This window comes from Fukomys damarensis, unplaced genomic scaffold (genome assembly GCF_012274545.1).
Source record: "Fukomys damarensis isolate Sample0158 unplaced genomic scaffold, DMR_v1.0_HiC HiC_scaffold_28, whole genome shotgun sequence".
NCBI lineage: Eukaryota > Metazoa > Chordata > Mammalia > Rodentia > Bathyergidae > Fukomys > Fukomys damarensis.
In genome coordinates, this window is record NW_022900940.1 from 46,888,822 (window position 1) to 46,901,222 (window position 12,401).

General features: G+C 45.9%; 1 protein-coding gene across 1 annotated transcript in view; it reads right to left on the bottom strand.

The window, feature by feature from the left end:
* Positions 1 to 12,401, bottom strand: part of LOC104849951 (cadherin-related family member 3) — a 54,263-nt gene that overhangs the window by 10,432 nt on the left and 31,430 nt on the right. The window contains exons 6-11 of the mRNA XM_033757019.1: positions 10,669 to 10,776; positions 9,227 to 9,423; positions 7,815 to 7,992; positions 5,904 to 6,066; positions 3,948 to 4,050; positions 536 to 634 (exon numbers count right to left, since the gene is read on the bottom strand). Coding sequence (XP_033612910.1) covers positions 536 to 634; positions 3,948 to 4,050; positions 5,904 to 6,066; positions 7,815 to 7,992; positions 9,227 to 9,423; positions 10,669 to 10,776 — 848 coding nt within the window. The remainder of the gene's footprint in view (positions 1 to 535; positions 635 to 3,947; positions 4,051 to 5,903; positions 6,067 to 7,814; positions 7,993 to 9,226; positions 9,424 to 10,668; positions 10,777 to 12,401) is intronic.

The window sequence follows — 12,401 nt, forward strand, 5'->3', positions numbered from 1 at the left end:
CTAAGGAAGAAACATGTGCCCTCTGGGATGACAGAAAACAGTAAACATCACCTCTGCTGCCCCTTCTAAATCTTATGCTCCTTGGTCTCTGCTAACAGATCTGACCCAATTCCTGTCTAACTTACGCGGCAACGGACCCTGCCTATGATCTTGACTTCAGATCTGAAAGCTTGATCCCTGGTATTAGAAGGATTTAAGTTGCATGGCTATCGACCACATTGACTTACTTCTTGACACTTGAATCTATTTTGAACCCAAAGGGGAAGATAAACAAAATAATGTTAATATTATGCAATTTTTCATTGCAGAAATCCTGTATCTGCATCAAATTTCAAGGGAGCTTTTGGGAAACATCAGGATGACACCCTGAGGACATCACCATTGAGGATCACCTGTTCTCAGAGGGGTGCAGCTCGCAATGCCCCGCACCTGCCTCAGTTGTGTGAGTCTCCCTATTACTTTCCCATTGCTCACTCATGTCTCTAGGTAGTTCCTGGTGGATGCTGTTGTATTACAGAAGCGAGGGAGGCCTTACCTCCTGATGTCTCTGGAACCGAGAACGAGTAGTGAGCAGCTTGAAACACAGGGCTGAAGTCATTGGTGGGAGCAAGCTCCACAAAGATTGTCACGGTAACTGGAAAAAGGAGGAGAGAAGAAGTGCCTGGTTGTCGGTCTTCTGTTCTACGGACAAGCTGAGTGGCCCTCAGAGTACAGAATTAGCAGAGAATTTGACACCGTGGGATGTTTCTGGCTCCAAATGACCCTCGTTCCCAGACTGTGCTCTGAAGAACCCAGTGAGTTCTAGTGCTAACCAGAGAGCAGTGCAGTCAAATGTCCTCCACGTCACATAGAGATGCCCATGCACCCTTACATGGTACGTGTAATGTGCACATGTGGGTTTTTCACAGGAGAGTTAACCATGGCTCCCCGGGTGCAATCTCCTCCATCACAGTTGTTGGGGTGTCGCTCTCAGCACAGCCCTTAACAGCCTAGGTTCTGCTTCCAAGGTCTGTCCCAGGATGCTCAGTGGGACAGACTAGAAAACCCACGCTCAGTGCTTGGCTTCAACTCACACTCTGTGGTCATTAACGAGTTTGGCTTCCCAGTTATGTCATCAGGAAGGAATTGAATCAGCTTTAATCTCCTACATCACCTGGACATCTGAGGTCAGAATGAGCGGATGACCAAAGCCGATTTGCAAACCGTAAAAAGTTAAGTAGAGCCAGGGATTTAGCTCAGCGGTTCATTGGCCTGCCTTGCAAGCGTAAGGACCCGAGTTCAATCCCCGGTACCAAGAAAAAAAAAGATAAGTAGAAAGTAGTCGTTACATTTGGGTCACCTCAGCCTGCTGTCTGTGATACATGTTGTGGAGAGGAAGTCTGCATTTCATGCCAGAAAGTATCGTGTCCCATGGAAGAGTTATAAAAGGTAGGAGTTCAACGTTCAAACATACGGCAAGCAGCGTGCACACAGGGAACATTTTTAATAAAACTGATATAATAACTAACATTTCCTGTGCAAGACACTGACTTGACATTGGTAACATTGTCCCAGTTTCACAGGTGAGAAAGTAAGGATTGTTTGTGGCCAAAGGACACAAAACTAATGTGTCTCTAAGTGGTGATTGGCCCAAGCTGTACCTGACTATCTCCCAAAATATCCCCGCTAAGATGGGAGTGTGGCAAATACAAAATACTAAGTTAAGTAAAGATTAAAAGGTTTATGTACAGCAACACTTGCTTGGGTATCTAATATTTCATTACATATTTTGAATCTCAGGGTGAGTATCGCTCCCCAAGCTCATTTGACCGTGGGATTCTCCTTCTGTAAGTTAAGGTGTAGAACTCATGTTCTGAAGAAGGCTGTGTATTGCCAGTCCTGAAAAATCTATGCCACACATATCAAACAAGAAACTTTAACCTGAGATCTGTAGAACCTTTATTTCAGAAAATCTGCGGCATTCTTTTATTTTGACGTATGTTATTATGTGCATTTTTAAAAGGACAGTGTCTATGTCTTTCATCAGAGTCTCAAAGGCCCCCCCCATCACTCAAAATGTTTAAAGACTGCTGCTGCTATACAGCGGCAAGTGATCTGTGTTACAGGCTGTATAACACCTTCAATAAACCCCATTTGCACGAGGAAAGAGTTGGTACCGTTTACAGCTCTGCTACACTGTGACTTTTATTGTGCCCATAAAGGCCCCAAATTGTGCTAATTAGCTGGCCTATAAGACGAGACTAAAGCCCAGGTGCAGCGCTATAAGCACCCTTTATGAGCAGTGGCTGAGAATGCAGTGCCATGTGAGGACCACAGAGGATGTCAATGTATTACTGAGAGGTGTTTCTCCCTCTCCAGCTGGGGAAAGGCTCAAATTTGGTGAGAGAAGCAGATTCTGTTTTGATTTGTTAGACCATCAGGCTAAGCAGCTGCAAGCAAAAGCGCCCATCCTAAGAGGTCAGAGCTAAGTCACACACAGCCTCTGCATTAACACCAAGCGTCTCTGTTGAGCAGCAGAGAACACACAGCGAGAATCCTTGTCACTGCTGTGCTGGGTTCCTGCTTCCTGTACATCGCTGCTCCTCGAAGTGGGCTCACTTGACTATAAATCATCCTATTAAGCCCACCACCGTTGAAATTATTATGTGGGCGAGTCAGGAGAGATGTAAGGAGACTTGGGCCTGTGGATTAAAGTTTAGCATTGTGCTCCTTTGGTTGCAAACCTATAGACACATCCACAATTCCACCTTTCCACGTCCACAGAAGACAAAGCACTCCAGCCCACTGCCCCCAGATCCAACCTCCGAATCCTTCTGGACGCAGCGACACAGGCAACTGCCACCAGTGAGGTGGGGTCCGCACAAGAAACCCAAATACCACCGTGTTCTGGGCTCTCCTTACCAAACTTTTCGCTGATCCTGTATCGGCCCCTAATACCTCCCTTCCAGGACATCTCCAATGCCAGCCATCTGCTGGGCCGCCTGTACTTTATATGCACCACACATTCTAAGGGCTAGAGACACTCGACGTTAAGGACAGATGACACCTGAAAATTTTGAGAATCTCTGTTTTCATTAAAAAAATCTCTATAACCAACAAATTCACTCTTAAAATTGTGACATGTAGTTGAATATGCAATGACCCCTTCAGATACATGATTTGTGTTCTAGTGTGTGTAACAATAAACAAAGAAAAGCAGGCACGGACAGCTGGCTAAATTCACTCACTTTCTAAATTCTATGCTCTGGATCCACAGCACACAACTGAGATGCATACTGAAGATGAAGAGTACTTTGCAATAAGCAGAACTATATTAAATCTCAAATGCCCGGGGCTTTATGATCATGCAGTCTTGGTGGACTCAACCTCACTACATGAAAGGCCCTTTCTATCACAGGCAGAGCATTATGAGAAGACCCTATAGAGGGAGAAGATCGTGCTCTGCACCTCAAAACTGGGTATGAGCTACAGAACCAGGCAAGCCAAATTTGTGTCGCATAAAATGGTTCAAATAATGTATTTTAAAAGCCACTAATAACAAGCATTTAGCATCATTAAAATAAAAGTATTAAGCATATACTTTGGGTCTGTATATCCATTACTCCTTCTAACTGCAAAGATCTCTCTCAAGAGCTGTTAAGAATTGTTTCTTGTTTTGTTTTGTTTTTTGGTACTGAGGATTGAACTTGGGACCTTGCACTTGTGAGACAGGCAGCAGAACCACTGGGCTAAATCCCTGGCAAGAATTGTGTGTTCTTTAAGGTGCTGCTAAAATGTGAAAAGGGCTTCCCAGACCTAATGAAAACTTCCAGTATAATCCTACCTAATTCCCCACTTTATCTTTTGTCAAACTTAACAAAATGTCCCAAATATGATAGATAATTACATTTCAAAGCTTAAAGTGAACAATGAAAAGAATAGGCTCTTAAGCAGTTTATCAAGAGTACCTGTATGCGAGGGATGCAGGTCATCAAATACTGAAATCGTCATTTCATAAATATGTCCCACGGCAACCACCTCCGGGTCTTCATAATCCAGCTCTTTGGTGACCTTGTAGATCAACATTGTTTCAGCAAAAGGAGCAAAAAAACATTTTTTGAGACAGGGTCTTGCTATGTGATTCAGGCTGGCCTTGAACTCACTATGTACCCAGGCTGGCCTTGAACTCATGGCAATCCTCCTGCCTCAGCCTCCCAAATGCTGAGATCACAGGCATGTGCCATTGCATGTGCCTGGCAGGACCAAATTTTTTAAGGTACATGTTTTAATAAATCATTCTGGAAGAGGCAAATGCATAGCTATTTTCATTTCTTTGGAGTGGCATCAGAATCTGCCCAACACTGGCACAGGTGTATACTCAAAGCATGGCCTTTTGGTGGAACAAAGATACATCAGGTTTCCAGGGTAGCTTTCCTGTGAAAAAACATCCTCGCATAGCAGAAGAAAAATATAGGCCATACCCTGTCCTCATTGTGTGCTAGTTGTTTTATCCTAGACAAAATATTTTAAGATAAAATATTTTGAATGTTAAGTGCTAAAGTACTATAAAAATGTAATTGGTTCCAAATATGATAAGTTACCACTTCAAAAATATGTACTGGGGACTAATTAAATGCCAGTTATGCTTGTAGGTACCAAGGAAATAGGGCAAATAAGTCCCATATCAGACTTGAAGACAGAAGTACCTTAATAGCATTAGCATAAATTTCAGTCTGTGCAAACTGGAATGACTCAATATGACACCAGGTATCCAGATGTTTGGAATGGTTACATTTTAAAAATTTAGTGCATGATTTCCTCATCCACTCATTAAAGCATGTATAGTACCATTATGCACCAAGCACTGTAGTAAGCCTCATGAGCCACTTACAGTTAATGAGGTCAACAACTAAACAGCCAGTTAAAACAGAGTCTCAGAAGAGTTTTGGTATGGGATAGACAACCCATAAAATGTGAGCCCCTAGCAGAAAAACTAAGCCAGTTAGAGTGCTTTAAAAAATCACTTGAGAATAAGTCACACTTAATATCTAAAGCATGGTTACTCAAACATAAAGATTATTAGAGGTGGGTAACTGACCGAGGTACTAGTCAGATATGGAGCAAGTAATGCAAAATCCCAGAGCTCAGTTAGCATCCTATTCACAAAACATCATCTCCACCCAAAATGAGATGACAGTTTGCCCTTGCATTGCAAGCTGAACAGAAATCCAAATGCCTAAGCTTCCAAAACTTTTAACATATGTGAAAGTTCAACTTGCAGCCTACGGAGCTTGTCAGGAAAAGGTGGGGTTAGGATCAAACAAAGGAAAAGGTTAGCGACTTTCACAGCCACATTTTCAGGCTGCGGTCAGAGTGGGGAGGACACTTGATATCTGGGTTAAGGAACAATTTACTGGCCTCTTGGAGGTTGGCCCTTTGAAATGAAGACCTATGGAGATTTGGAGTTAGAAGGAACAATTTCTAAGGGAGACTCATACGCTGAAAAAGAACAAGAAAAACTAAACTATGTTCACACTTTACCAGTGGAAGGTTTCGATTCTCAAAAGGGGCCAGAGAGCTGATCAGCCATTCCCAGTGCCAAGAGAATATGCCATCGTCCCACATATAAATACAACCACACAGGTTTATCTCTGAGGAAATCAGTGTGGTTTTCAGCCTCTGATTTCCCCAGCTAAATAGGAAGTAAATTATTTTGTGCTCATTATAAAAAGGAGAAAATAATTGCAGGCAGAAAGAGAGTGAAGGACAAGACATCTTCCAGCAAGACTCTAGGGGAGCCCAGCACTCTCCTTGCTGTGTTCAGGCCTCCCTTCCTGCATCCACCAGCGCCTTCCCAACGGCAGCTGTGACATTTCAGCATCTCCTTGGGAACTCTGCATGGGCTGGCAGCCGCTGCTGCTCACCTGGATGACACTGTCAGCATTTGGCGCTTGTTGGAAGATTTGTCCAGAACCAACTGGTCCCAAGCTTGGAACGTAGTGGATCGTATCGGGAGGATCATCAAGATCGTGACACGAGAGCTTTGCCACTACTGTGTCTTCTACAATCACCTCTTTGCCTGTGTACCTGTTTCATTGTTCAAGAACAAAAATCACTTTAGACTGACATTCTTTTAAAACAGAATGCTCTTCCCCTAAACATCCATGAATTTGGATACTGCAGAGCCTAGATGTGGATGCCCCACTCATCCTGCAGGAAAGGAGTCAGCTCTGGAGCTCCCTCGGGTATCTGTTTCCCAACAGGCTCTGGGACGCTGGTGAGGCTGTCCTTTTTGGAGTGTTCCCTCTCTGCACCCAGCTGGACACCTGCTTGGTCAAAGCCATCACTTCACTGAAGGGTCCGAGGGGAGTCCGACCGTCCCCAGACTGTCCCAACCCGGAGCACGTGGGCATGGTCAAGAGAGTCGGTTCTTCCCATGCCGTAGCCACAGGGACTCACGGTCGTTTCTGCACATCCACCCTCCCCAATAAGATCTGAGATCTTGCTGCCCCAATGCTCCATCTTCAGCCTTCAGCATCTACATCCTGTTTAATCTTCAAAGATTAACAGAGTTCCCAGCCTTTGGGATGCTTCCCCAATTGCCCCAGGCCCTTGTGTTCTCCCTCTTGACAGTAAAAACACAGCCCCTGGGACTTGGAGTCCTGATGTTTCATGGTGTGTGTGTGTGTGTGTGTGTGTGTGTGTGTGTGTGAGGCGTTTTGCTGATGTTTTACTATATATGTATTCCTGTTATCAGCTTAACAAGATACAACCTCCTCACAGAGAAATGAGCAAAACAGTACTGATGCTGTCTCCTCCGGGCCCTTAGCACTCCCTGCCCCGTGTGCTGCGTGTTTCGTTAATTAACTGTGACCTTTTCAGTGGAATAATAAGAAAACTGGAGAAGAAAAGAGGGGGAAGAAAGGATAACAAATGCCAAGCACAGACGGCACCTAATTCTTACGACTGTCATCATGGTTTGAAACGTAATTGGCTCCCAGTCGAGACCACATGGGTTGTAACCAGCAGGGCTACGTTTTCTTTTTCATAAAAAGACAAATGGGAATAGTGCTCAGGGGACACGGGGCAGCTGTCCTGCGTCTAAAATAGAGGGGAGGCGACAGAGGAGAGTGACAGGGAAGTAGCTCTGGAGACTGAGCATCCAGTGCTGGGGCGATGCAGACCTACCATCCTTCATCCAGACTCCAAAGCCTCAGATGGAAACTCCCACATCTCTTATCTGACCTGGCAACCCAGCCTGACCTGAAGTTCTTTACATCAAAACTTTACCAGCATAGTCAGCTCTGGGTCTGATCCACTAAGAGTGAGCAGTCACCACAGATCTGACATGAGTCCCACTCGGGTCTCGCTGGGAGAGCGGCATCATGGATGAGTTGCGTGCCTTTTACCCTTCTAAGTCCAGCAGGGAACAACTTCATCCTGAATCACACAGCCCCGAGGGTTCCAGACAGCATACCGGAACTGTGATAAACCACATTTACGAAACATCCACTCAGCCCTCGAGATAAATCATCCCATTTATTCTGCACAGCTATCCCCCTGAATACTACTGTTAACTCACTTTGTAAAGAAAATCTGGAGATTGAGGAGCTTAAGTAAGTTACCCAAGATCACCCAGCTAGTAAGAGGCAGAACCAGGATTCTAAGCCAGGGCCTTGATTCCAGACTCCAAACTTTTACCACTATTGTCAGGTCTTGGAAACCCAAGGACATTATTTTGAGGCAGAACAAGAGTTAAGATACACAACAGGAGGCAATTCCTCCTGCCCTCAACCCACTCTGAATTTCCACCCACGCCCACCATCTCAGCTTACCTAATCAGATACTGGTCGCAGAAAGGAGAGTTGTCATTAATGCCATGAATGTAGGCAGTCACAGGAACTGCTGCACACCTCTGGTCGTGGTCACAAGCCTTAACGGAGAAGGACTGGACCCTCGCAAATCCGGCTCTCTCCACGTCAAGGCGAGTGGCAGTGACCACAGTCCCATGCTCTGTAACAAAACACGTCTTGCTCAAACCGGCCTAGGCTGTTCTCTCCAAAATCACTTATTACATGTGTAGCTATCCAAAAACTAAAGTAGGAATTATGGTCCACTCGCTAGAATTAAGGAGCAGTTTCAAAGTGTAGGCATTTCCTTATTGACTCCCCAAAGAAACCATTAATCATATCATGTTAGTTGGTAGCAAGAACAGAACTGTTTTTGACCTGAGGCCAGAGGAGACTTTCTGGAAGAGAACGCTGTTTTAGGCTGTGGAGCACATGCAGGGTAAAGCACACCGCTGGACCACGTGGCTCGGATTTTTGCCTCACGTCATTGCCTGAAAAAGCCCCGGTGAGGGACCTGTGCTGTAGTTCACGTGAGGAGGGTGGAGGCCTGTGTGGGTGGGGCTCTCCCGGAAGCAGCATCTGCGGGGAGGGTTTGCACGTGGTGACCCAGGGCAGAGCGAGGCAAAGAGAGAATTCCCAAGAAAAGCGCACTGCCAAGCAAGTTTCCTCGGAGACAGCTGGAGCCTCGCATCACCGGGAGCTCGGGCACCAGTGTAGCACAGACACTCAGAGATGTTCCTGCAGGGACACAGAGCTCAGCAACTCCAGTCACCGGCCGAGAGCTCCCGATGGGCAGCTGTGGGGGCAAGAAAGGGGCGAGCAGCTATCAGACTCCAGGTAGCACCTCGAGCCAAGAAATGCTGGTGCTGAGGGGTGGAAGTCGGGCTGGCTGCACTGAAATGCTACAGCCGGAGGAGATGGAGCAGGGCAGTGATAGTTTCTGCAGCAGTGGGTAAACAGCTATGGCTAGCTGCGGCCCCCTTTCTCCTCTGCTTAGCCTCGGAAGAAGCTTCGGATTCCACACACTCAGACGCACCCCCAGCCGCAGCCCTGGGGAATGAGGGACTGCCTCCTCCAAGTCCAGCCTGATTCTCTCTCACAAAAGTGTAGGCCTGCAGCAGAGAGAAGAGCTGAATTGGATCCGGCAGGAGATAGACGGGTAGGGAAGGAGGAGGGCTAAGACCACCCTGTGCCGCCATTTTCTAGCAAGCATCGGTGAACAAAGAAATTGACCTTGCAGAGAGGTGTGGAACGGATCGTTGGGAAGTGTCTCTCGCACACGCTTCATGCTGGGGTCTTGGAAATCAAGAAACAGTCTGCAGGTGGGATGTGCGTAGAAACCTATGATTGCAACCACGTGTGATAAGACAATTTGTGGAGAACAAGTTTCAACCTACCTTGATCAACTGCAAAGTAAACATTCCCAGGCTCAAGTTGGAAGGTCAAATCTCCCAAGTCATCTTCGTCATCTGCCCGGCACGCTCCAACCGTTTTCCCAACTGGGATTTCCTCATCCAGTGTGATGTCCACTTCGTTGTGCAGAGTTGAGTTGACAGATGTGACACTCAGGACAGCGTTTTCAATGTTGAATAAACTTGTTTAGAAAGCAACCACTGTTGGTGTTAGTCACTCGTGGTCTTTTCTACACTTTATGGTGCTATAGAAAATAGTTTACTGAGTTTCTGCATAAGGCAGCTAGCTAGTAGAAATAGAGTGGGGTGACCAGCCAAGTTGATAAAAATTAAGAATAGACCGTGAGATAGGGCTTTGAACAACAAATCAATTTCCTCCGGCAGCACAGAATGCACCCCAGCCCTACTAGGGAAAGGTACAGCCACTCCTTACTAAGATTCTGAAGGTGAGGCAGTTATAATGCAAATTAACCACTTCTTTCTGAGACCCCTAGGTCTTGAAGAACTGGATTAGAAGTCAGAGTCCCAGTTAGTCGTTTTTAATCCACAGAGCCAGCTGTGACAGGTGACGACTAAACAGCGGAGCCACCCTGTGCCCTGTTTATCTACAATTAGCTCTAGATCAGGGGACCACGTGGCCACCCCTTTTGGGGCCCCTCCTGGAAACTCAGGAGCTGTTCTTATTTCAAAAAAAAATTTTTTTTCCTAACATCTTCCTTTGGTTCAAGACTTCATTCCTGGGTTTTTGTGTCCATGTTATCAGCAGCTTTGGAGTAGTGGGTTTGAGGTAACAGTGACAAAAATGAGAAAAATATCATCAATAATGATATTAGTAGCTAACCGATTTATTGCGCACTTACTTATAGTCAAAAATCTGTGTTCTCTCATTTATTTCTCAGAGCAGCCCTAGGAAGCATGCGGCTGTTTTTGTCCCCATTTTGCAGTTACGGAAACTAAGAATTTAAGAAATTAAATAACTTTCAGAAATAAATAGCAAGATGGCAGAGACAGGATTTGACCCCAACACTGTTTCACTCTACAATCTATCCCTTTCCTGTGCAGTAGAAAGCAACCTCCTAGAATTGCTGACGCTCAACACTGTGTCATCAACCCCTGGTGCCGATGTTGGCAGGACTTGCAGGTGGGCAGTGAGAGATAGGGCAGCCATCGGGCCCTAGGAACACAGCACCCAAATCACCTGCTATTGTGTCTTCACTACAGTGTCCAGTTTTAAACTACTGCGCTTTCCGTTTTGAAGGAAGACTTTTCTTCGGAATCTTATATCTGAAGTGGCTGTTCGCATCTTACATGCTTACTTTCCTTCTCACAAAAAAAAAGAAAGGCAGAAGAAAGAAAAAAGACTACATTTTCAAATTTGATTTTTAAGGTTAAACTAAAATCATGTGCTTTATGTCTTACATCCTTACCTGCAGGTCAGAATGGGATCCTTATTGTTGACATTGACAAGGAAAATCTTCAGATTTCCAGCGGCGAACAGTCCTCCAGGGTCAACCGCTTTAATAACCAGTGAAAAACTAAAAGCACAGCCATGAGAAAGACAGCTAAGATTATGTGGTCATCACAAGCTTTCTCAGAAGTACCAGCTCCTGGCTGAACTGGTTCTGGTAACGGATTCATCTGTGGAAAACATCCATCAGGCCAGTTATTTCAGCAGCTGGAACTGGCTAACACTTTGTTCAAAAGCAAACCAGTCATGCCAGCTGGAAGGACAGACTGGGACTTGGAAAAGCCTGTCATTGTTGTAAACAGGCAAGTGCGAAGGAAAGGATGTTAAGAATACTTCAAAACAACTACATGTGAATGACTGTGGGAAATACAGGGAAGGCCGGTGATTGATGGTTGTCGTTTCAGCAGAGCTGTGATGGGTTTGAGGACAAAGAGTGAGGAGATGGGGAGGTGGACGGTGAACAGTCACGCCACACACAGTGCCCTCTGGTGACCTCTCCGAATTTGCCAGGTACCATCTAGGTTAAAGCAGAGCTGAAGTCACACAGCTGGTTACCTCAGCAGGGAAGGAAGTTCTAGTTTAACTAACAAAGTGAAAAATACTGATGATTGAGACCAAAAGGGTTGTTTTCCTTCTAATAATGCTAAAAATTAAATTTTCAATTTTCCTCATATTTCATGATTTTTCCTACATGAAGTTAATTATTTATGAGACATACTGTTGGCAGAAACCACAAAGTCAATACTATTTTAGGAATAAAGGATTTTAAAAAAATAACTGGGAAGATTTGAGGGCAAGGACGAGAGGAATCGGGGGCCATGTGCAGTCGCCTCCAGTGTGGGAGACCTGACCAGAGGGTGCAGCAGCGGGCCTGGACAGACTGCACAGCCCTGTGTGTCCCTCTGAGCGAGGAGGCCCAGAAGAGCCAACGACGCAGTCCAAGATGTCCTTTGCTCTCACCAGCTCTGCTCAGTGGCCTTGGAAGCCAGTGCCAAGAAGGAAACAGAACCGCTGCGCTCTCCACGCAGCTCAGGGAGAGCGTGCTGAGCTCCAGGAGCCGCTCTCCGTTCTGACCCGCAGCCCAGTCTCCCATCTTCCAGCCCCTCAGACTCAAAGACCCTAAGAAAAGGGAGAGCTTTGACTTTCACCTATGGAGGGAAAGTTTATCCTTCAACTCTTACCAGTGACTTCTTCTTCCATTTGTGAACAGATCTTAAGATTCACAAATGTCTTGGACGCTCATGACCATTGTTCCAAGAGGTATCGTAGGCCATAAAGAAGATTAAGCTATGATGGACGTTAGTCAGTGTTCTCAGAGCCCTTAGGAAAAAGTAGTTAGGAAGATGATTCAAAGAATTATTTGACTAGGGTAGAGGAGTTGGGGATCAAGAGAAAGTGAATGGAGGCTTGGTGAGTTCTACCCTCCAATCATAGGCAGAAAACACAGGTTGAAGCGCTCTTCTGCTGATTTTACAAGGCTGGTAAAGAAAAAAGGAAAGAAAAAGCACATCCCGAGGGGGTTTTTTTCAGCTGCCTGCCTACCTGCCTGTCTGCGATCACCGGCGGAGTGCGCGTGAGCTCCCGGCCTGCGCGGGAGCTCCCGGCCTGCGCGACAACAGACCCAGGAAGGACCCAAGGACCCCAGAGGGGGTTTTTTTCAGCTGCCTGCCTACCTGCCTGTCTGCGATCACC